At 38.8% G+C, this 25,200-nt stretch overlaps 1 protein-coding gene across 1 annotated transcript in view; it reads left to right on the top strand.

The window, feature by feature from the left end:
• Positions 1–25,200, top strand: part of IKZF1 (IKAROS family zinc finger 1) — a 97,348-nt gene that overhangs the window by 32,956 nt on the left and 39,192 nt on the right. The window contains exon 3 of the mRNA XM_042781406.1: positions 23,102–23,161. Within this exon, the coding sequence (XP_042637340.1) occupies positions 23,102–23,161 (60 nt within the window). The remainder of the gene's footprint in view (positions 1–23,101; positions 23,162–25,200) is intronic.

Genomic DNA, 25,200 nt, shown 5'->3' on the forward strand with positions numbered 1-25,200 from the left:
GGATTTGAACCGCCAGCCTTCTGGTTAGCAGTCAAATGCCTTAGGCACTATTCTACCAGAGCTCTTTATTTAGAGTATAATAATTTGGTAATCTATTCACAATTTTAAAAAAAATGAAATTAGTATAGCTGACTTGTTAAGGAATCTACTTTTTCCCATTTGTGATATCTGGCCACTCTGTCACTTGTAAAAGGAAACAAATAATGATAGCTTGTTTGTGGAACAAGCTTAAGGTCAAAGCCATTTTATTTAGACCATTGAAAACTTCACAAGTTCCTTAAAAGGGAGCAAAATTGCACCATGCATCTAAGCATAGGAAGAAAATTCTGCCATTATTCTTACAGGAACACTCCATCAATTCTGCTTTATTCCAGGTAAAGTTCATCTTATGAGTATCTCTGTTTATCAGATTTCTTAACTGAGTTGAATTTTTACTTGTCTAAGTGGAAATATTATCTTTGAACAAATTAGCCCTTTCCTTAAATCCCTAATTTCAGGAGCTTGGTTTAAATGTTTGGTTTTACACTAGTTTTGTAAGTCATCAAGTGCAATTGGTATTCCATGGTTATGGAGAGATTTCTTAGAAACTTTAAGTGAAAGGGAAATCAGATCAAAAGGGTGCTTAATAATAATAGGTATGTGAATAGTTCTCTTTGTGATGGTTGGTGCAGCCTTCATGGTTGGTTCTCAACATTGTTGTGTTGCTGTTGCGCAGGTGGCTTCCCATCCCCATTTCCCTGACTCATTAGGTATGGAAAGCAGGCAGGCTTCCATATCAAGAGCCACAGAAAAAGGGATGAGAGCCTAGTGGAAGGGGGAGAAATGTTACCATGGTCAAAGTATAAAATATGTACTTTATTTAGGAAAAATAAATAATATCCCACAATTTTCCTAGGAAATGGCCAGAATTTCAAAGAGAAGCCTATTTTAGAGAGACTTCTCTGTTGATTTCTCATCAGCACATTACCTTTGCGATTGTTAAAGAGTGAAATAAATTAATTTTATTAGTTTATCAGAAAAAGAAATTATTTAAAATCTTATTTCATTGCCTCTGAAAATGACATGCCTGAATGTTTAAAACCCATGCATATAGCATTTGTGTCCTAGCCAAAAAAAATAATCATAAACAGAAAGATTGCTGATTAGTAAATCTATGATATGTGCCACAAATTGGTTGTCAGAAAAATCCTTACATCAAAACAAAATAATAAAAAATGATGCATGTACAATGATAAACAATTATATTTGGCTCATTCTTTGAGGTAAAACATCTCTTTAAGGTTCTGCTTTCTTATTACTATGGTACCAAGATTATTAAAACAAGAGTGGTGGTGGTTTTGAAACCATGGATGTCATTCATAGTGATTACCAGACTGCCCATTTGAACAGTGAAATAGGCCACCATTTTGTTTGAAGAATGAACAAACTGAATCACTATGCCAGATGTGGTCAAACTAAGACAACTTTTTTAAGGCTAAACAGGAATAAAACAAATACAATATTAGTAAGCATGTAGTAGAACCATATAGGAGTCCCTCAGTTGTGCAAATAGTTAATGTGCTCACTGCTAATTGAAAGGTCAGAGATTGGAGTCCACCCAGAGGCACCTTGGAAAAAAGACCTGGTGATCTAGTGTTGCTGACACACATGAGGTCAGCTTGAGTTGGAGGACTTGATGTCAATTAACAGCAACAGTAGAACAATGTGCTAAAGGTACTCAAGGATCCTGCCCCTAAATAACTTATAATTGATTGGAGGAAAATAAGTATACTGGTAGTGGTAATGAAATTTATCTAATTTAATCCACTTTGAGGAGGCATTTCTTTCTCTCTGTTTTACAGATGTGAAAAGTAACCACTTGGAAATGGCAAGTAGTTTTTAATAGCTGTTAGGCCATCTTCTTTGTTACCTTGCCAGTCAATTGATAAATTTAATGAGGATAAGTAACTGATCTCCAAACCACACTAGTATGAACTCAGGTTTTCTGATTCTGAATCTTCTGCTCTTTTAACTCTTAGATGTTACCTTTTTTTATAGTTGTTGTTTTTAGGCCTATGTGTTTGTGATGTTGTTACCATCAAAAGAACAACTATTAGCTAAAGGAAATATTGAGAAATACTGATACTGCATTCTAAATAGCAGGTGTCCCTTGTTGGACAAAAGATTAAGTGCTCAACCACCATCTGATAGGTAGGCAGTTCAAATCTCTCAGAGACAGCTTGCAAAACAGACCTGCTTCTGAAAGGTCAATAACTTTGAAAACCCTATGGAGCAGTTCTGCTCTGCACACATGGGGGTTACCATGAGTCAGAATCAACTTGATACCAACTAACAACAAAAACGTTCTAAATAGAGGTTATTGGTGGTTCACTGGTAGAATTATTGTTTCCCATGTTGGACACTCAGGTTCGCTTCCCAGCCAACACATCTCATGTACAGCCACCACTCATCTGTAAGTGGGGGCTTGCATGTTGCTATGAAATGAACAGGTTTCAGAGGTGTTTCCATACTAAGAAAGACTTGGACAAAAGGCCCAGCAGTCTACTTCCAAAACTCAGTCAGTGAAAACCTTATGGATCACAATGGTCCAATCGATTGTGCATGGTGTCTCCATGAGTTGGAGACATCTAAGTAGCATTAATAAACTGTTAAGAAAGTGTGATCATGAAAACTGTTCAGTCCAGTTTAATTTGTAAAATATTTGCTGAGCATATTGTGAAGAGAATGAGAAAGAGATATGCCCAAGTCTACCAAAGCAGGGATAGAATATACAAAATATTGCAGTACAGATTCAAAAAACCCACACAATAAGCATGGAGAGAAATAAATTTTGAATAGAAGTTTATAGACTTTTTAGAGATAAGGCATATATACTTATACTTTAAACAATGGGTAGAATTTTATGAGCTTGATGAGAAAAAGGAATAGGTGATATAAACAAAATAATGGGACAAGGAAGAGCAGAGGTAGTCGAGAAAAGTTGGCATACACGAGGCAGAGTGGACAGATCCTGGAAGTTATTCCGTAGGCAGTCATAGCCAGACAGTTTATAAGCTGGGTAGAAAGGGGAGGGAGTGATGGAGAATGACATAGGGATTGATAAGGATAACTTATTCCTCAAAATGATTGCTCCTTTGGATATACATTGTTGCCTTTTATCAAGAACTTTTGTAATGTGTCATCCTAATTGAGGTCCTATCATATTTAGACTATTTTTAATTATTATACTTGAAAACATATTATAGTGTCTGTGAGAAATAGTATAGAACATCAGGGCACCCTCTATGCAGTTTGACTGCAGACTTTGGGAACAAAACAACTTTTTTTATTTTATAAATTCACTCAGAAAGCTATTGGTTTGAAAATACGAAAGTCAGATATAATAATATATGTTAGAAACCAGTGAAATTATCCCCAAGTGAATTGAGGCATGTAAGTTGTGATAGGAGGACAAAAAGATGCAGTGGAGAGTGGGGGTGGGAAGAAAGTGGGCCCTGGAGTCAGACTGATGTAGCCTTGAATCCCCTTTGCACCATTTTTGACCTTGTGGCTTTGAGCAAGCTGCCCATCTCTCTGAGAAGTCAAATGCTAATATTGTTTACCGTAAGGGCCATGGTACTGGTGAATCCTGGGATACATATGAGGGATAAGAACTCACTGATTTCTTAAATTACCCCTTAAGGAGGCTACTTGCCCATCTGTCAAAGCTATCTCTTGACTCAGTTTCTCATGTAAACCATACAGATATTTCCCTTTCACTGCCATTTCCCCTCTCCTTTGGCTTTCATGGTACAAGTGCTAGATTTGATTTTCAGAGGCAATATATATCTGGGAATTTAGTGAACTGAACAAGTAGCTTCTAAACCCACCAGCAACTCATCCCATCTTCCCTTGATTTTACATCAGAGTTTGATGGCAGATGGTTTTGAAGCTGGACAGAGAATCCTTAGGCAGGAGTCCTGCAGATAGTAAGATAAACTGAGCTCTGATATGATGTTACATGAGCAGACTCTTAAAATGACCTTACATCATGCACAGATAACTCTGCCTCATTCTTAACCGTTAGAAATGTGTCGTTGAAGTGTGAAAATATTTATGCTGTTAGATTTCCCATCATTTTCTGTTCTTTCATTCCCTCTAATTTGCATTGGTTACTCATAAATGTAGATCTTTGGTTCGATTTGTACAACGGCTCCTTGTGTTAATCTGTGAAAAGAAATTGCCCAGAAAGCTGAGCTGTTTGTACTATTTTATCCTTGCTTGCCTGGTTTCTATGGTTAACTCAAAGGTGATGTCGAGGGTGGTGAGGATGAAATAAACAGAATGTGCCTCTGTTTACACATTTGCCTCTATGAAGCCTGTTTTTTGAAAATATTAATTGTGCTTTCAAGCAGGTGTTTGAATGTAATACAATAAACTCTAGGTGTTTGATAATTCATTTATTATATCCCTGAACAAAGCCATGGAAACCAACCAGTTATAAATCATAAGTTTTGATTTGAGATCATTGAAATATTTATCCCACCACTGTTGTTCATTAGGCACTTTCTCTCTTTTTTAATCTATTAACAGAAAACACCCAAGCATCATCTCTTTGTGGTTTAATGATATGGGGCTGGGGTTGGATTTTACCATTATATTTGTTGGAGTTTTTAATTTAAAAATTCTTTTATCTTGATGAGAAATCATATGTCTTAATAACCTTGATTTAAAAAGTTTTGCATGACTACACCTTAAGGTTGAAACACATTTTATTTCATCATTTCCCAGAAGGGGCACTGAATTCACCCATTTCCTGTTTTTAATCTCAGAGTGTTCTCTATTTCCTACATATCTACTTTCCTGGCAGCAGGACCCTGGAAACAGTCAACACCGAACACTTCTGCCCCTGCCTTGCATTTATGCTCTTGCACAGAGTTGTGATCAAATCTACGTTTTCTTTGCATAGAATTTGATATGCGAGGCAAAATTTGCTGTTCCAAATCATGTATGAAATCATTTGGCCAGCAAGCAGCAAGCCCGTCATTGCAGCACACAGTGGTATCTGGGGCTGTACTGAGTCTGGTATTCATGTTGTTTTGTAGTTCATGTTCAGAGCCCATTTCAGCCCACATATCATTAATCCAGCATTTTGGGGGAGGGAGCATTGCATCATGACTAAGTTTTCTAAACTAGAACTTACCCATTTACCCCAGGTATATTTTAACTCCAAAGGATAAAAAATCTTTCTGAAACATATACCAAAACCAAAAAACCAAACTCACTGCCATCAAGTTGATTCCAGCTAATGGCAATCCCCATTGGGTTTCCAAGGCTGTAAATCTTTATGGAAGCAGACTGGCCCAACTGTCTTCTGTGGATCAGCTGGTGGGTTTGAACCACTGATGTTTTGGTTAGCACCCAAATGCCTAAACCACTACACCACCTTCCCAAATTCTGTAAAATTCTTTAAAAAATATCCTGAATATACTTCAACTTTTTCTAGATAACGGAAGTTCATTACTGTAAATACTAACTCTAGCATTATGAAGCAAGACTTTATGGGACAAACTTGGCAAATTGCAAACCTCTTAATTAGATAGGATTGTATTTTCAGTTCACTCACTTACTCATTCATTTACTCATTTTCTCAGCAAACATTTCTCATTTGTCCAGTGTAGCAGGGGAGTTGAGATTAACAGCTATACAGACCTGGCTTTCAGATTTTCCACAGCAGTCCCAATTTCAAACGTTTTGTCTTCTTCTAGCCAGAAAGTGTACTTGCACTTGTCTGACCACATTTCACTTGAGAAGAAGTCACTGTACATATAGAGCTTCATTGCCTGTGTGCCCTAAATGACCCTGGCCTTGAATTCTCTTATCAGTTTTGATAGTGTTTTCTGTCTCTTCCCCTATGTTCTAACTTGCCACTTCTAATCTGCTGGGGATAAGATAAAAAAGAACCATTTAACAGTTTTTACAATTGTGCATAAAGTTAAAGTAAGTAAGTTCTGAGAGAATGTCTGCGGGACTCTCCCATGAGTAAAAGGCGTGAATTTTACTTCAAGGGTTTTTACTTCTCTTTTGGTTGGCTGCCTCAGAGGTCAGTTTTACTTTCCTTCTCATTCTTGACCTATTGTCACTAAGTGAAACAGATGGCTGCATCCCTTCTGAGTAAGTGTAATGTCACTCACATGAGACAAGCCAGTGAGGCTATTGGTTTTCTCAAGTTTACGTATTTGAATTTTAGCATTTCAGAGTGAGGCAAAAGGATGACATTGTTAATCTTTCTGATCTTTATTCAAATCACTTCAATTTAAATTTTCATTTTGCTTCTATTTCTTCAACCTGCAGCCTCCAAGAGGAAATAAAATAGACAACATTCCTTTATATATTGTGCAAATAGTTTTTTAGTATTACTTTACTAGAAATGTTTGGCCCTCAACTATGACATATCGGAATAATTGGGAATCTAAATATGAGTATTTTGTCATGACAGAAGATACAACTTTCTGTGAATTCTATATAATATATATTTTTCCTCTTACATATTTTCTTAGAGCGTTTTTATACTTTATTGAAAATAAAATATTGCTCATAAGCAAGACTAAAAAACCAAAATCAAACCAATTACCATCAAGTCAACTGATACATGGTATCCCCGTGTATGGCAATGTAGAACTGTGCTTCAGAGAGTTTTCAATGGCTGATCCTCAGGTAGTACATTCCTAGGCCTTTCTTCTAAGGTGCCTCTGGGTAGAATTGAGCCACCATACTTTCTGTAAGTAGCCAAGTGTGTTGACCAGTATACAATGTTGTTAAGCAACATTATGTTATCCCAAGTCTCATTTTCCTTACTTAGACCTAGAATAGAATCCATTATGAAAGACATGAGCTAAGAGGACTGGAGGCCTGAAGAGTGGCAGAGTGATGAGTGATGACATGTGTTCACAGCTTGTGAGGAGAATATTGAGCTGTTCATTTCACCTGGCTTCGTGTTGAATTTGCAGTCCCACTTTTCCTAAAAAACAAGTCCACAAGAGCCAAAATATAACTTTGATTATATCCTCCTGAATTTAGAGAATTTAGAAAATAGATTTGATGCATTGAACACCAATTACTGAGAACCAGAAGAATTGTGGGATGACATCAAGAACATCACTCATGAAGAAAGCAAAAGGATGTTAAAAAGACAGGAAAGGAAGAAAAGCTCAAAATAGGTGTCAGAAGAGACTCTGAAACTTCCTCTTGAGTGGAGAGTACCTAAAACAACTGGAAGAAATGACAAGATAAAAGAGCTGAGCAGAAGATTTCAAAGAGCAGCTTGAGAAGATGAAGTGAATTATTATAATGAAATGTTCAAAGACCAGAAGTTAGAAAATCGAAAGGGAAGAACACCCTTGGCATTTCTCAAGCTGAAAGAACTGAAGAAAAAATTTAAGCCTCGAGTTTTAATACTGAAATATTCTATGGGCAATATATTGAATGATGCAGGAAACATCAAAAGAAGATGGAAGAAATACACAGAATCACTGTACCAAAAAGAATTGGCCAATGTTCATCCATGGATGTTCCTCAATTTCAGGAGGTGGCATATGATCAAGAACCAATTATACTGAAGGAAGAAGTTGAAGCTGCACTGATGGAAGTGTCAAAAAAACAAGGCTGCAGGAATTGACAGAATACCCCTGGAGATGTTTCAACAAACAGATGCCACGCTGGAGACACTCACTTGGCTATGCCAAGAGGTTTGGCAACTGAGTGGAAGAGATCCACATTTGTACCCATTCCAAAGAAAGGTGATCCCACAGAATGTGGAAATTATCATTAATATCACACACAAGTAAAATCTTGCTGAAGATAATTCAAAAATGGTTGCAACAGTATATTGACAGAGAACTTCCAGAAATGCAAGCTGGATTCAGAAGAAGACGTGGAATGAGGGATATCATTGCTGATGTCAGATGGATCTGGCTCAAAGCAAAGAATACCAGAAAGATGTTTGCTTGTGTTTTATTGACTATGCAAAAGCATTTGATTGTGAAGATCATAATTAATTATGGAAAACAGTGAGAAGAATGGGAATTCCAGAACACTTAATTGTTCTCATGGGGAACCTGTACATAGATCAGGAGGCTGTCATTCAAACAGAAAACAAGGGGATAATGCATGGTTTAAAATCAGGAAGAGTTGTATCAGAGTTGTATCCTTTCACCATACTTATGCAGCCTGTATGCTGAGCAAATAATCCGAAGAGCTGGACTATAGGAAGAAGAATATGGCATCAGGATTGGAGGAAGGCTCATTAACAACCTGCGATACGTGGATAACATGACTTTGCTTGCCAAAAGTGAGAGTTCATGTGGAAAGTCACCCTAGGAAGCAGGGGTGAGAGGCTGGGGAGAGCAAGAAAAAGGAGAGAAAACCAGTGCAAGATGTATTGTCCGGTTGGTTACCACTGGAGGAGACTGGGCTTTGATCCTACCAGCCCCTATGAGCAGCCAAGTAAAATGCTGCTCCCATTGGTCAAGGGTTGCCTTGTGGAGAGTTAGTGTCCTTGTGTTTCCAGGAGCACTTATGAAAGCAAGACCCTTTCTGCATCCTTAGGGCAGGAAGTCAGCAAGTGGTACCACTGCTTGAGGATAGAGTGACAGGCAGACAGAGACAATGGCAGGGAAAGCAGTATAACACCTGAGACAGGGTTCTTGCTATTGTATTTACTTTTATTTGTTTATTTTTAGATAAAACAAAAAAGGTTCATAGATGAATAAGCTACTTGTAAAACATTTTCCCAAAACTGAACTCAGGTCTATAGTTAGTTACCCTTTCCAGTATTTTGGCTAAAAAAAAGTCAGTAGTCAATGCTCTTGAAAATATACCCAGCCTTGAGGTTACAGTTGTGTCTTCCATTTGATGGATCTAGTATCTTCAGGGGCTTGCACCTCACAGAAGCTTCAAAACTATCTGGGGAATAAACTGGAGTTTACCTATGAATAATGACAAATACCTTGGTTTTCAGAGACATGCTCAGACAGCTGCAATTTGGTGTACTCCAAATTAAAAATATCCTTGTGGAGCAGAAGCAGTGTGTTACACATAGAAGTTCATCTAGGACATTTGTACTAGGAGTGCTCCAGGAGGAAGCTTTACAATGGTCGCACTATTGGGGTGAGACAGGAGAACAGATTGGTTCTTGGGTGGAGATGAATGTGACACACCTTAGTGCTCTGTCCTCAGCAGCCATTGGCAGGCACCTCTAGTCGAGCAAATCTTAACCTCCTAGATTCTATAGGAAAATAACTCTAATGGCTTCTCCTCCACAAGCAGATCCCTAAAACTCATTTCAGGAGCCCAGGCTCTGATGTTGTAGCTCCTTTATGGTTAGTATGATCAGAGAGCATGTGTGAGTGATTGAAACTGGAATTTTTCCAGTGTGAAATAGAAGATGACTAGGAACCAGTAGGAGAGAGTCATGTGTATGTTGTGGTCAGGATGCAGCTGCCACCCAGGAGGCCTGACAGAGCAGGAAAGGAGGGTGGAAGCACCAGGAACAACCTCCTCAGGTTTACAATCCTTGTCAGTTGGAACTCCCTGCAAGCCAGAGTGAAGTGTGAGACTATTGGTTAGGTACCATGCATGCAGGCTGAAAGTTTTGCCCACATTTTACTCTGTATTCACTCCTTAGTTTTACATGCATGACAGATTTCAGTTTGTTAGCTTGTTCTAAAAAAAAAAAACTGAAAGCAATCCTTTAAAGGTACCACTGAAATTTTAAGTTTTGGTAGAAAATCAGTCATTTTCTATAAAAATAGTGATAGTTCTTGATGTAATTGTTTGCTTGAAAAATAAGGAAGAGGGAAAATCATGTGTTAGTTTTAGAACTGTATTAATAGGGAAATTTTCCATCTGAATTCAGAGACTTCACTAGACAGGCCAAGCTAGAAGGCTCTCCTCAGCCAAGCCCACCACCTGCTTCTGCCACCAGCCTCTGAAATTGCTAGATAAGGACTATTTTTCTAAGTAACCTTCAAACTCCCCTGGCGGGGATGTCTTCAACTCAGGGCTCTACTCCTGGTTATCTCCAGAAACAGAAAATGCCAGCTAATGGGTTAATTCCAAATTTCTTACTCATTTTTTCCTATACTTCAGGCTTTTTGCTCTTTGCCTGTTTTCCTCATTACAAAGATATTTGGAAGCCCCTACAATTATCTACCCAAATATATTTATACTTTTGTTCCATTTTGTCCATGTTTTCAGTCTCAGCCTTAATATTGAATTGGTAATTATAGTCAAGAAAGTGTTACCCTGTTTTTACTCTGGCTTTTTAATGACAAAGGGAAACATAATTGACACCCTCCTAGAATTATCAGCAATTTCTAGATCTAGGAGCACTTGAAGGCAGATGTGCATGGGGACACTTGATCCACATCTCCTCAGCTAGAATGATTACAAGGGAGACTTTTTATCCTCTCTTGAAGGCTAAGAACTAAGAGTTCATATTTTCACAAGTTTACTTTAGATGCATGGAAGGCCATGTGTGTGGGTGTGGGGGTGTGGGTATGTGGGTGTGTGAGCGTATGTATGTGTGTATGTGCACACACTTTCCTAAGTCACCAAATGCAATTCCTTACTCTTGCTTCCCTTTCTGTCACTTCTCCATAATTCTTAGTGTTTCAGTTGGACTGGTGTCTAGCGGCTGCTTCCTCTTTCCCTGCATTCCTATATTTCATTGTTTGCTCTTGTTCCTCTTCGAGTGCTTTTACAATGCAGCTAGGAGGATGTAGAAACCCAGTTACAATATGACAAATAGCAGTGGTGTCCCAATGCCTGCTGTCAGCTCCTCCTTAAGGAGGCTAGGAGCATCTGGCAGAATATAGAGAGAGGAATCAGGAAGACAAATGTGTGGAGTGGGAAGATAGCAAAATGTGGAAGTTAGGACTTCTGGAAATGAAAAGTCTAACAATATACTAGAGTGCCTGAGTTGTGCAAATTGTTAATATACTGGACTCCTAACCAAAAGGTTTGCAGTTCAAAATTGCCCAGGGGTGACTTGGAAGAAATGCCTGGTGATCTAGTTCCAAAAAATCAGCCATTGAAAACCCTATAGAACACAGTTCTACTCTGACATTCATGAGGTCACCATGAGCCAGAGTCAACTTGACAGCAAGTGGTTTGGATTGTTTTTTGATAGTAGCTAGATTATATTTCCTCTTAAGCATAGTTTTCCCATTAATGGGCTCACTGCCTGTTGGACAGGGCCTCACTGAGCTGTAGGAGGCTGTGGGGTGCTTACTTCTTTTCCGGAGCCCAGTGTACCTCAGACTTCTCAAGTCTAACTCGTGATCCTCCTTTCCCCAACTGCCCAGCCGGCTCCCAACTTCCCTCTTTCTGTTTTGTCAGGGTTATGATAGTCTCCTGTTTTATCTCTTGTGTGCAGTCTCTCCCCTCCTCCAATACATCTACAGTCTCACACCAGACCCATCTCCCTAAATCAGTGTCCATCACATGACTCCACTATATAGTCTTCTTGAACGCTTCCCCATTGGAGAGTACCTGTCAGCTGGAACCTGGCACCAGCCCTGCTCAGTAATATCCCTATGCACCCCCACCCTCCCTACAGGCCTCTAAGCAGGCATAATGACCACCAACCAAGCAGTCCTGCCATTCCAACTGATTAGACTTCCCTCTTCCTGCTTCCCCTCTCTTGGAAGCCAAACTTACACGTCATCTCTTTGGAAAAGCCTTCCTGGATGCCTTCCCTCAAGGGAAGTTTGTTTTCCTAAGAACATGCCCATTGCATGTTGTATTATTTCTTATAGGACAGGGTGGTGTTTTATCTTGAGTTGTGTGTTTTTATACATTCTCCCATATCTCTCATAGACTATAAACTCCCTGGGGTCAGAGGCTATTGCTTCTTCACATGTATCATTCTTCTAGTGACTCCCACAAGGCTTTGCATGCACACCTGTGAAATCCCTGAACTAAAAATCACTCCTCAAGTCACTGGAACGTAGTTTATTCAATTTCATAAACCCATTAACTGCTGGAACTAGAAATTTGCAGAAGTTCAATTCAGTCTCTAGTAAGATGGCTCAAAGGAGATGAGCCATTACATCCCTTCCCTCCTTAATATTCTGATTTGGGTCACAGTGTTTTATTTAGACTTGCAAAATTTAATGCCAGAAGATTCTAAGAAATATAACAGCCTTAGAATGACAGGAGGTGAGCTAAGGAGGGAGAGAAAGTGTCCTAGTTAAGAGCACAGGCTCTGGGGTCCTAAGAATTATATGTGAATCCCTGCTTTGTTAAAGTTTTACTGAGTGACCTTGGAGAGATCATGTACCCTCTGAGACTGGCTCTCTCATTTCTAAAGTGGAGTAATATTTTCCTCAGAGAGTTGCTTCAAGAATTAAAATGTTAATTTATTTAAAGTTAAGCTTTTAGCATTGTACCTCATATATTAATACCTGGATAGCTATTTGAGCCAAGCAGCCTTGACTTAGATATTACATACTTATTTTTTTTTTTTTTTAAGTGGGAAGAATGCACTCTCTAAACTCTTCATTTCCATATGCTTCCCAGTAAAATGGCCCGTTGAATCATAAAACTAGAAAGACGGAGGGGAAAGAAAGGGAGGAACCTCCCATTTCAAAGAAATATTGCTTAAGTGAAGAGAAGGACTTCTTGAGACACTCTGAACCTAAGAAATAGCTGATATCTACTGAGAACAAAAATGTGGTATTTGAAGGTGATTCCCAAGAGATGTGAGATGTTTACAGAAATACCAGGAAGCAGAGGCTTCTGAGTAATGAGTGAATCTCAGATGAAGCTTGTGTGGCACAGACAGGAAAAGGGGCAGCGAGCACTCACTAAGCACAGTGGTGGAGTGCCAGGTGTTTGTGTACTATGCCAACATTATCTTCAACTCTTATAACCATCTTATGAGACTGGCCTTTTATTCCAGTTACATATGAGGAAATGGAGATTTGGTGATGTCATAAAATTCTCCCAGGGTCACATAACCACTAAGATGTGGAGGAAGGGCAAGGACCCAGTTATAACTCTTTTCCATATCACTTTGAGTGTTGGTCAAAAGTGAGTACACTAAACCCAGTGCTAATAACATCCCAAAGCTTAGTACTAAAAACTAGGAAATAATTTTTAAAAAGACAGTGGTGGAGGAGAAGAGATGGGGGGGGGGGGCGGAGAAAGAAAGTTATAAAGAGCTCCTTAAGAGAAGAGCTATAAAATGCAAAGGATTTGGAGTTTGTTTTACCTAGGTTAGCAATAAGTTAAAACTAGATATGAAAGAGCTTAAAGGATCCACATCTATTGTGTTGTCTTCTCATAGTTTCTATGTGAATGTGTTATCAAGATCTAGACTTGCATTAAGTCACTCTTCCTTGCCCAGAAATCTGTTAGATAGTACTAACTAGTCAACAAATGGAGAAAACATGAATTCTGTCATTACCTCTAAATATTGTTGAGAGCAAGTCTGATTCATTGGGCTCCTTATGCAGTTCTCTGGCCACAGAACTGGAAGTCCATTGAGTGCAATACTGACCTGAGTTCTCAGAGTGATGGAGATATAAATCCCATGCCCAGCCCATGGAGATTGCTGGGTACCTCTCTGCATCTGTATACCTTTCTGTATCACTATCCTTCTGTAAAAATCACTGTGACTAATAGTCTCTCTACCAAGGAGCTTTTACTAAGCTTTGTAACTATACATGTAGAAAGACCCATCTCTGTGTGCCATTTACACACAGACATGTGCATGTGGTAGAACACCAAGCCAGACACACTCACCTTAATCCACATGCTTCAGTCCCAACCACCGCTCACAAGCCCAGCACTATCTTCCCTCCGCAGACTGCTGACTCAGGGACAGATGTGATGAGGGGGTCATGGGCTTTCTACTCTTTATAACCACAGGACTTGCCGTTGGAGCTGGTACCCAAGAAATATGTCTTTTGGAAAGGGCACAGGAGAAATGAGAAAGGCAGAAACAAAGGCTTTATCTCCACCTATTGTTTGTGAATGGGACTAGAGACACAGCTAATGCCACAGTGCCCCTTTTCTTAAAGACCAGTGCCCTGCTGGAAAATAGGAAACCCATAATTTCAGCATCTGTGGGCTGAGGGACACAAGGACCAGTGTCAGTGCAGCAACTGAGCTATTGTTCCCATCCTCTCTTTTTGCTGAGTCACCTTTTCCTTGGAATTCTTACATGACCCATTGAGCTTCTGGAAGGGTGGGACTGCAGGGTACCCACCCTCTGTGTGTCCCAGAGAAGATTAGTTTATCTCTGGCCTCCCTCAAGTAGGGAGGACCTGGGCTTCTGGAAACTTTGGGGCTTGACATAGCTCTCCTTTGGGCGTGGGAGGGAATAGCATGTGAACGGTTGCAGAAGCTAAAGCAGAGGGGCCAACATTCAGCTTGTAGTGTAGTTGATCACTTCTATAATGAAGACAACAGAATTGGATTTATTTTCCTCACCTCTTTCTTTGCATCTGTTCTCTCATGTAAAATAATGAGCACTATATCCTCACACATTGATAAATCTTATCAGTGTGTTAAATGCAAATGTAGGAACTAAATTTCGGAAAACCTGGGTCAAAATATTTCCGTTTATTTTAAATCCTTTATTTTGCTCATTAGCAATAGTTTAACCTGTGCTTCAATAAGAACATGGTATCAGGAAAAACTGTATCTAAAGCATGTACAATGACATCACCTAAAGCTCTTGCCAAAATATTTTGACAAAATACTCTGGCTTTGTGGCTCATACAACAGAAGACACGCTGATGACTACTGAGTTTGTTGGCCTCACATCCCTTTCTCTGGGGCCCCCTTCTGATCCCTCTTATGGTCTACAAGTGAACACAGTCATCTCCTGGCCACTAGGAGGATGCTATCCCTATTGTTTTGTTTTGGTTTTTTTTCATTTGCAAAACTTGATTAATGTTAGTTGAATGTTGCTATTCCTGTAGACATTGAAGTCTTTGTTGAGAAGAATATAGGTGTTTTCTCTTCCTGTGACTTTCCCATGGGAAAAATTAGCTACTGTGTTGAGTGCCTGCTAAAGACCAAAGGCCTTATAACCATTGCCGTGAATATTTACACAAACCTTACAAAATAGATATGATTATTCTCATTTGGTGGAAGAGCAAACTGAAACTCAGAGTAGTTGGCACTTGACAAAATTTACACAACTGGCAAGTGATAAAGTTAAACATAAGACATTATCTTCTGGCCCTAAAGCTCATATCTAGTCCATTGTCCACAAGCTGCCCCTTACTGTCCCATAAGTAGATGACCAACATTGTGACCTGCTGACTTAAGAATGTACTAGTTCATATATTGCTAGTATGTAACATGACAAAGATCAAAAGAAGCAGAAAGCCCATTTGAACAGAAAGCCAGTCCATATATCCATATATGTTCAGTTTATATAATATGTAACACTGAATGAAAAATGGCAAGAATGATTTTCCCCATTTCTAACTTGATATAAGGGAGCTCTGGTGGCGTAATGCCTAAGGTATTGACTGCTAACCAGAAGGCTGGCAGTTCAAACCCACCAGCCACTCCTCGGAAGGAAGGCAATCTACTTCCATAGTGATACTGCCTCGGAAACCCAAAGAGGGGTCGCTATGAGTCAGATATGACTCAATGGCAAAAGGTTTGGTTTTGGTTTTGGAACTTGATATAAATGTACCAGTTTTCTTGGAACCACACTTGTAACAGACATTAAAAAAAAAAAAAAAAAAAGATAGTATGGTTATCTTCAGAGAGCAATATTAAGAAGTTTGTTAATTCAACAGGCATACAATGATCACTTGTTTGGCTCTAGGCATTATGCAGATGGAGAGTAATCAGGAAGAGCAGAAGAGCAGAGGAAGATGAAGACAAGGGCTGGTATGCCATACATAGCCTCTTGACCTGAGGGAAGAATTGGGTTTGAGACCTATGCTAAATTCCAGAACTGAGTATATATCCCAAAGATTCCAGGATATAGAGAGCAAAGGCTATAACAGCTAAGAGGGAGGCATGTTTTCTGAGTTGGTCTAATAAGACTAGGAAAGTTAAATGGATTTGCAAGGTATATATCCCTTCAGAGGGTGGAAAGTACTACTCTCTGACCAAGGGGGCAGAGATTTGAGGAGAGACACCCAAAAACAAAACAAAACAAAAACCAAACTCACTGCCTTTGAACTGATTCTGACTCACAGCAACCCCTCCTTGGGTTTCCAAGGTAGTACCTCTGCAGAAGTAGATTTCCCAGTCTTCCTTCCAAGGAGTGGCAGTTTGAACTGTCAGCTCTCTGATTAGCAATCAAATGCCTTAGGCACTATGCCACCAGAGCTCCTGGGGAGATACCTGGACATCTGTGTAGGACACTGAGACCTGCTCAGGCAAAGAGAAAACATTCATGTGGTGGCTAAAGGTTAGTTATAAAATAATTATATGGAAACTAAGTGGAAACAGCAAGGTATTTGCAAATGAGGTGTATTTAGTATGTGTTTAACATTTTCTCATAAGGTTCATATATTTGATTATCTGAGTAGTATTACCTGCTGAGAGATTCTTTGTCATTGAAGACCAGTTGTAGATGGATTTTGACACAGGACTTGAGATTTTTGTCCCATCACCACAATGTAGAGCCATGGAAAGTTGGGAAGTAGACATGATCTGAGAAAATAGCATTAAGAATGATTGATCTTCAGGCAATGTGTGGGACAGAATGAAAAGGGAGCCTGAAAGTAAGGGTCACGTGATAAAAACAACCAAACCTATGTGTTGTCTGGTGCACAGGAAGTACCTGGCAGAAGTACCTGGTCACATAATGCCAGTGGTTTCAGGGAGGTGCTGGGAAGTGAGGTGATTAGAAAACAGAAGGAAATCTGGAAAGGACTTGTGATAGTTAAGTTTGTGTGTCAACTTGGCTGGGCCTGGTTAAGTGGCTGGGCAGCTGGATGTAGTATTCCCCATGATGAGACTGGTAATCAACTCCATGGTGGAATCTACTGTGAGCAGCTGAGTAGCTGCCTTAGGGATGTGGTCTGCTTCTTGTATATAAGGAGAAGCCTTGGGGAATGGTCTGTAGCTTACAGCACGCTTGAACTGTGCATGTAGCCATGTCATTGTTCAGCAGCCTGCCATGCTGTGCCAACCTTGGAACTTTCAATGGACTTGAATTAATGGCCTGCCATGTGGTTTGGTTAACATCAGGACAGTGCCTTTTTACTCGTCAGCCTTGGGCTTGTCAGTCTCAGCAGCCAGCGGCTGAGTGAAGAAAAGCCTCCAGCTTCAGTGGGCTGGGAGCTAAAGTGGGCAGAGCTGAAGCCCAAGGTTGAGGGGCTTTAACCCAGCCTCTAGAACCTGGCACTTTGAACTCAGACTTAAGGCCTCCATTCTGTAAGAGAATGAAGTCCTGTTTCTTCAAGACATCCCATTTGTGGTATGTTCTTGTCAGAGCAGTACTAAGTAACCAGAACAGACTTAGAGATAAATCAGCTACTGAAAGTGACGGGTGGAGGTGAGACTTGTTGGGCGGTTTGGAACTTAAAGAATTAAGAACAGCACCATTGACACATGTAGGAAGGGCAAGAAAGCTGGGTCTGGTGAAAGGTGAGTTTGGATTTGGACATGCCTGTTGGAGAATAGAAGGAGATCTGATGGTGTAGTGGTTAAGGCATTTGGCTACTAACCAAAATGTCAGTGGTTCAAACCCACCAGCTGCTCCATGGAAGAAAAATGAGGCAGTTTGCTTCCATAAATGTTTACAGCCTTGGAAACCCAATGGGGGGTTACTGTGAGTTTAAATCAACTCAAGGGCAGTGAGTTGTTTTTTTTGTTTGTTTGTTTTGTTTTTTTTTTTTTGGTTGAGGTATAGAGAGAAAACTAGACCAGTAGAAAGGCAAGAACTGAGCCCAGGTGGGTCCCCACAGTTAGGAGGCCTGGGCAGGTTTCTGCCCTTCTTCTTCTAATAAACATTTGAGTGTCCTTTTTGGTAAAAGGTACAAGGCTGGGGTCATGCAGGATACAAAGGTGAATAAGACCTTCTGCCTGCACACAAGGACATTTAACATCTGAAAGGAAAGAGCTGGGGGAGTGGGAGGAGGAGAGAAGTAGAGCAGGTCTAATCTGTTCTTTTGAGGAAGTAGGAGGAGGTTGGGCAAGTAGAGCAACTCAGAATTCACTTAGGCTTAGGTGTTTACTTCACACCAGCATTCTCAGTGCTTGGGGAGACATTCAAACTATTTGTATGTTAGTTGCCTGTTCTGTAAGACTAGAACAATATTGTCCTTGAGTAAGCAGTTGGTAGATACTAGCTAGAATTCTGTTCCCCTGATAAAACCCTGAGCTCTTTAATTTATCAGATGACTTAAGAAAAAATGACTCAATCCAAGAAATGTCTACATATGGATACATATGAATTTTGATAGAATGTGGGTTTGGTACCTATTCGGGGTATAACTAATATTCTAGGAGTGTGACCTGTGATGTTTCAGCTTGGAGAGGTTGGGGGAGAGCAGGGAATACCCCTTTCATTTGCCGTTGTCTCTTTTTCCCAGTTTGATGACACCCTCCCTTGCTCTTTCACAGGGTTGGCGATGTTAGGGTATTATTCCATTCAGTGTTAGATCTTTCGACGTTGTAAAGGTCACTGCAAGCCATCCTTAAGCAAGTTAATAAGCCACTAATGGTATGACTGTGATTGATGGGATACAGTGATTTAAAGAATATATATAAAAGTACACTTAAGTACAAATTTTTCTTAATAAAAATCTGAATGTGTTTGCCTTTCACAGAAAATTGTCCCTGCCCTTGTTTGACCTGAAAGTGGAACAAACCTTCTCACTTTAAAAAACTCAAATAAAAGTATATTCTCTATTTAGGAGACAGCAGACATGGGAAGTTTAAAATTATTTGCAAAACTAAATTCAAGCTGATAAATGTAGTTTGTGGGCACTTGACATTTTTCCTATAATGCTCATCCATTTGGTTATCTGAATAGGATTCAGAATTTGAGAGATATATATGGTTAATAGTGACAGTTTTGTGTATAAAAATTCCTGACAAATGAGCTAAATTTGATCTTGACTAGTAGAATGTATTTCATGAAATTTAGAAAACTTAGTAACATATAAATATGTTTTATCTGCACCCGTTTATAAAAGAGTAGCCTGAAATCTGTGGTGGAATTTACTAAAAGAGTGAAACAAGGCCAAAAGTTAATCAAAGAATAACAACTTGCCCTGGTTCCATGTGACCTACTTCTTATGGCCAGTGAGTGGGATCTACTTTACCACGTGAGCGCTAGAACAACTGCTCACCTGCAAAGGATCTCCCCAAATGTATGGGCAATGATCAGAGCCACCCAGAGACAAAGTGTGAATACTCTCAGACTGCATAACCTCTGGGTCATCCAGCTCATAGACTGGGGAGAACACTGAGTTGCGTCTTCATTTACTCTGCTACTCTGGGTATGTAAGAGGAGTGCCAGGAGGAATTAGACAGTGATGCCACCCTTTCCAAATTATTAGTTGGTAATAGTTTCATTGTTTGGGGGATTCTGTTGGTAAATGCACTGTAACTCTTGTTTGAATTAGGGGAGAATGCACATGTATATGAGTGTATGTGTGCATGTGAGTATGTGTTCATGCACATACACACTTAATGTGTACATATGGGTAAAGCTGCAATAACTTACAAACTTAGGCATCATCAAAGAGTAAACACAGTTTCCAAAAGGCCCTTACTTCCCAAGGAAGGTCAAATGGGGAGAAAATCAGTCTTTTGAATCTTGACTATAATGTAATTTGCTAATTAGATATGGTCTCATATTTGCATAGTTAACATGCTACCACCAGGAGGACAAATTACAGAACATCCTTTGAGCACCAGTATCTTCACTAAGAGCTCTGGTAGCGTAGTGCCTAAGGCACTTGACTGCTAACCAGGAGGCCAGCGGTTCAAACCCACCAGCCACTCCTCAGAAGGAAGGTTGGGCAATCTACTTCCATAGTGATACTGCCTCGGAAACCCAAGGAGGTGTCACTATGAGTTAGGTCATAACAACACATAACAACAACAACATTGTCACTGGTGAAATGATACATCTAAAGTAATATTTCAGGAAATTACCTTACAATTAAAGTCATATTTGAGTTAATTAACATTAATATCAGTGTGTGGTATTAACATTTTCTACCCCATAGGACAATGGTGAGGAATAAAAGTGAGGATTTATGGGAAGTGCTTACCACAAGATATTGTACTTAATAGATAAAGTCTTCACATTTTCCTGCTGTGCATAATTACTTTCCATATACAATAACATATACTTTCTTGAACTTGGAAGTTGATATTTGCATTAACATAAGCAGTACATAAACAAGAGTGAATTCTTACCAGTTTACTTTTACTGTGGGGGGAATAAAACATCTTCATATCTACATTATGCTTTATTTTTTAAAACTTTTGTAATTTATAGGGAATTAACTATTTAAGGACATCAAAAAATTAATTTGAATTATACTGGACTAAGAATTCATTCCCTTAAAAAATATTTAACATTTAATGTCTAATGATATGATATTATTTTTATTGAATAGTAATTGATGAAATTAGAATACAGTCTGAGAAAATTGTGTTTTAAATCTTACACTTTGATTACTGAAGACCTACACAAAGCTACAATTTCTAATAGTGAGACAATTTTAGACAAATTCATTTCTAACCACTTAAGAGCCACAAGTAGCTGCATTTCTCTTCAAGTTACCAGTAAACATAAATACCCTCTACACTGTGTATTCATTGTCATGCACAAAACCAGGGACAGAGCCATTGCCTATACATCTAAAGTAATATTTCAGGAAATTATCTTACAATTAAAGTCATACTTGAGTGCCATATCAGCATTAGCACTCTCACTATCATGTTACTTAACCAGATAGTTTTATGCTATATAGTTTATTGTAATATCCCCATTTTTAATAAGGTAATCCCTTTTAAAACATCTTTGTCTCTTCTGCCATTATCTGAGCTGGTAGTAATTCCATTAAACAGAATAACAACTTTGTAAGGCTAGAACCAATATCACAAAACAAAATGTGTATGAATTGTTGAATGGAAAAACAATTTGTTCTGTAAACTTTCACCCAAATCACACTTAAAAAAGAAGAAGAAGAAGAATTAGTAACTAAGGTTGAGAAGTTTATTTAAGGGTTAAGATCAGTGAAAAAAAAAAAAAAACAAATAACAAAGGTTACTGTAAAATTGACTGTTTAATTAATCTCTGTATTTAGGCAAACCAATTTATTATAGTTCTGTTTAATGCCATATATGATACTTACTTTATTAGATTTGATCTCTCAGAGAACAAGATAAATAGATGAAGAATAAGGGTTTGCTAGGAAATAAGTTAATTATCCAAAACACTAGGAAACAGCTTTAAAAGTGTCTCCCAAAATAATAATTTTAAAAATGCCAAACTCACTGCTGTTGAGTCCATTCGAATTACAGCGACCCCTCCTTGGGTTTCCATAGTGATACCGCCTCAGAAATCCAAGGAGGGGTCGCTATGAGTCGGGTCTGATTCGATGGCACATAACAACAACAACAACATCTCTATGGAAGTAGATTGCCCAATCTTCCTTCTGAGGAGTGCTGGTGGATTTGAACCGCCAGCTTTCTGGTTAGTAGTCAAATGCCTTAGGCACTATACCACCAGAGCTCCTCCCAAAATATGCTTGGCCAATATTCCAATATTAAGTTTTTCATGGGGAAAAACAGGAATTTTGTGTCAAATAAGTTTGGAAAACACTAGTTTAAGCAGAGTTAAATAAATCTGTTTCCTGCAAGACACTTTAGAGTCTTTCTTCCGCTAATTCAGTAATTCGTGCAACAAGTTTGAGTAGGTAGGCTGTGAACATAACTGTGATAGTTATAGGATGTGACTCTTGGAGAGAAAACGTGTGTGCGTGCGTGTATGTGTGTTGCTGTTGTTGTGTACTATTGAGTCGGACTCGACTCAGAGTGACCCTTACTTGGGTTTCTGAGGCAGTATCACTACGGAAGTAGATTGCCCAACCTTCCTTCTGAGGAGTGGCTGGTGGGTTTGAACCGCCAGCCTTCTGGTCAGCAGTCAAGTGCTTTAGGCACTAGGCTACCAGAGCTCCTGTGTATGTGTGTAGTTTCTATTAAAGTCTTAAGAAATAGGAAACTGAGAAACTCTGACCTATGAAACAGAACAAGATCTTGAAAATTTGAGGCAACAAATTTGATAACATTTCTGACAGTAGTTGATAAGAAATATCGCACATAGAAATTGGTAGCTCTTTTGGGATAAGGGAAAATAATAAAGTGTTTCCAGCCAGTGTGTGGTATTAACATTTTCTAATCTTAGAAAAAGATGAATGAAGAACATTTCTCCTTAGGAATAATATAGCTGCAATGAAATCATATGCAATCATTTAAAAATACAATGCTTTTATAAAAATGCATGCTCTCTCAAGAGATAATCCACTGTGATTTTTAAGCCCTTTGACATTGTCTGGATCAGTTCTTCTGAGTGGTTCCCCATATTTCTAGGATGTTTTAGATTACTACTCCCTAAGATGTGTTAAGCATATACCATAGGGTGTCCCAAAACACTATAAATGAGATAATGCCATGGCCTCAGACCTGTTGCAATTGCAATCCTGTTTCCGAGTACGTGAAATCATTGTGAAAGGAGCTCTAGTAATATAGTGCCTGAGGCATTTGACTACTAAACCAGAAGGTTGGTAGTTCAAACCCACCAGCCACTCTGAGGAAGGAAGATGGGGCAGTCTACTTCTATAAAGATTTACCCCCTCAGAAACCCAATGGGGATCACTATGAGTCACGTCCAACTCTATGGCAGTTGTTTTTAATCATTGTGACAGCTTTTCTGTTGCTTAGTGATGGCAGCAGCACTAGCAAAACAACAGCACAATAGTAGCTAAATAATGGTTTTGAAGCAATAATGCTTTTTAAAAATAATAATAATGATGATGCTATCTTTTAAACTCTTATTATATATCTCTAATGATATCACAATGCAGCTTTCTTTTTGCCTTCTTTATTGCAGTTACATATGGGGCTGATGGCTTTAGGGATTTTCATGCAATAATTCCCAAATCTTTCTCTCGTAAGTATATGCTTTGCTTCTAGAAAACAGAAATGTGTCCATTTTGTACTCAGTTTCCATAATGTGAATATTGTGAATGCATGTTTTTCATCAACACCTTCCATCACATTTGAAAAAGGAAATAAATATTTACCATTCCATTCATTAAATATCTACCATCGGGGCATTTGTACAATAAAGTTTATACAATAAAGTACGTAAGTATAGTCTTAGATTTTGGGTGATGTTCTATAGAGCATGCCCTTTATGGTAGTCATGATAGTAATAGTAAGAGGTGGAGTAAGAGTAGCATGAGTAAGATTTTTAGGATAGTTTAGTTTATTTGAAAAAAATATAACAGTTCTGCTACTAATGATGTGGTTATCTCCTTTTTTATTGGGCATGGTAATAAAAATGTCTTATTTTCTGTCACCATCAAACAACCCAACATATTTTCAAGGAAAACCAGTAAGTTTTATAGTTTCATGAGACAGGAAAGAGACATATTCTTCTGTTGCTCTGGAGTATTAATTTCAGAACTGAGAGGAGAAACTCAAGATTCTTACTCTATCATGCCTCACTGCGTGAGCAAACACAGTTAGGGCCTAGGGCCTGTGGGAGCTTCTCTGGTCTGTGCTGTTAAACCAATAGCAGATGTTAATTTCATTTTTCTTTTTTAAGTATTGATAAATGATAAAATATATTTGAGTAATACCCTTTGCAGGAGTATTTTAAGTTCTTTTTTCTTTGTTTTTTTAATGCACAGATACCTGAATATTTACATGATACAACTTGGTAGCCCCCTTAGAACTGAAATTTTTAGAGCTCTTTTAGTAGTTTCTCTAATATCATAAGGTAACATCAGAAAACAGGTTATATTTGTTATTATTGTAACAATTATTAAAGCAGACTCTAATTTAAAAGGTTTTGGTAACAGTTAAAAAAGATAGGTTTCTGGCATTTGGTTATCAGAAATTATTTTATATCTTCACAGAATCTAGCAATATTAATTTCAAATATAGTATTGCTCACAAACTAGATTGATGACTTTTCCAGTAAATATAAATTAGTGAAATCTTTCTTACCAACTTCCCTTTGATTCAACTTTAAAACAATAGCTTGCTATTGATTTCTGCAAGACATGCAATGTATGTATGTACGTATGTACAAATATCTATATATTTATAGACATTTATGTATATGATGTGTTTTATATGAATATTTAAAGCATTAAGGTACTCAAAAACTCAAAAACTCACTGCCGTGGAGTTGGATCTGACACATAGGGACCCCTCCTTGGGTTTCCGAGGTGGTATCACTACAGAAGTAGATCATCCAATCTTTCTTCCAAGAAGTGGCTGGTGGATTTGAACTGCCAGCCCTGGTTAGCAGTCAAATGCCTTAGGCACTGTACCACCAGAGCTCCTTTTAAGGTATTTTTGTTGTTGTTGTTATATGCCATTGAGTCGGACCCAACTCATAGCGACCTCTCCTTGGGTTTCCAAGGCATTATCACTACAGAAGTATGTTGCCCAGCCTTCCTGCCGAGGAGTGGCTGGTGGGTTTGAACCGCCAGCCTTTTGGTTAGCAGTCAAGTGACTTAGGTACTACTCTACCAGAGCTCCCATTAAGGTACTAGGACAGAGAAATAATATAAATTTGAGATGAAAAATCACATTATTGAAATGTTTTGAAAAGTCAAATGCAGTTAAGAGTAAGAATAATATATTCTGAGGCGTGTGCTAATTACATATGAGGAAGGTTTAGACTCAAGTGGTTTTATTAAGCAAATCCTTTGGCGTTACCTTTAGTATACAAAAATTGCTTCATATAAAGATTCCAAACCAAAAACCAAACTCACTTCTGTCAAGTCAGATCCAACTCATAGTGACGCTTCCTTGGGTTTCCGAGGCAGTATCACTATGGAAGTAGATCGCCCAATCTTCCTTCTGAGGAGTAGCTGGTGGGTTTGAACCGCCGGCCTTCTGGTTAGCAGTCAAGTGCCTTAGGCACTATGCTACCAGAGCTCCCTATATAAAGATTATGTGTGTGTGTGTGTG

Source organism: Orycteropus afer, unplaced genomic scaffold (genome assembly GCF_000298275.1).
Source record: "Orycteropus afer afer isolate SDZICR_OR568_19922 unplaced genomic scaffold, OryAfe1.0 scaffold00115, whole genome shotgun sequence".
Lineage (NCBI taxonomy): Eukaryota > Metazoa > Chordata > Mammalia > Tubulidentata > Orycteropodidae > Orycteropus > Orycteropus afer.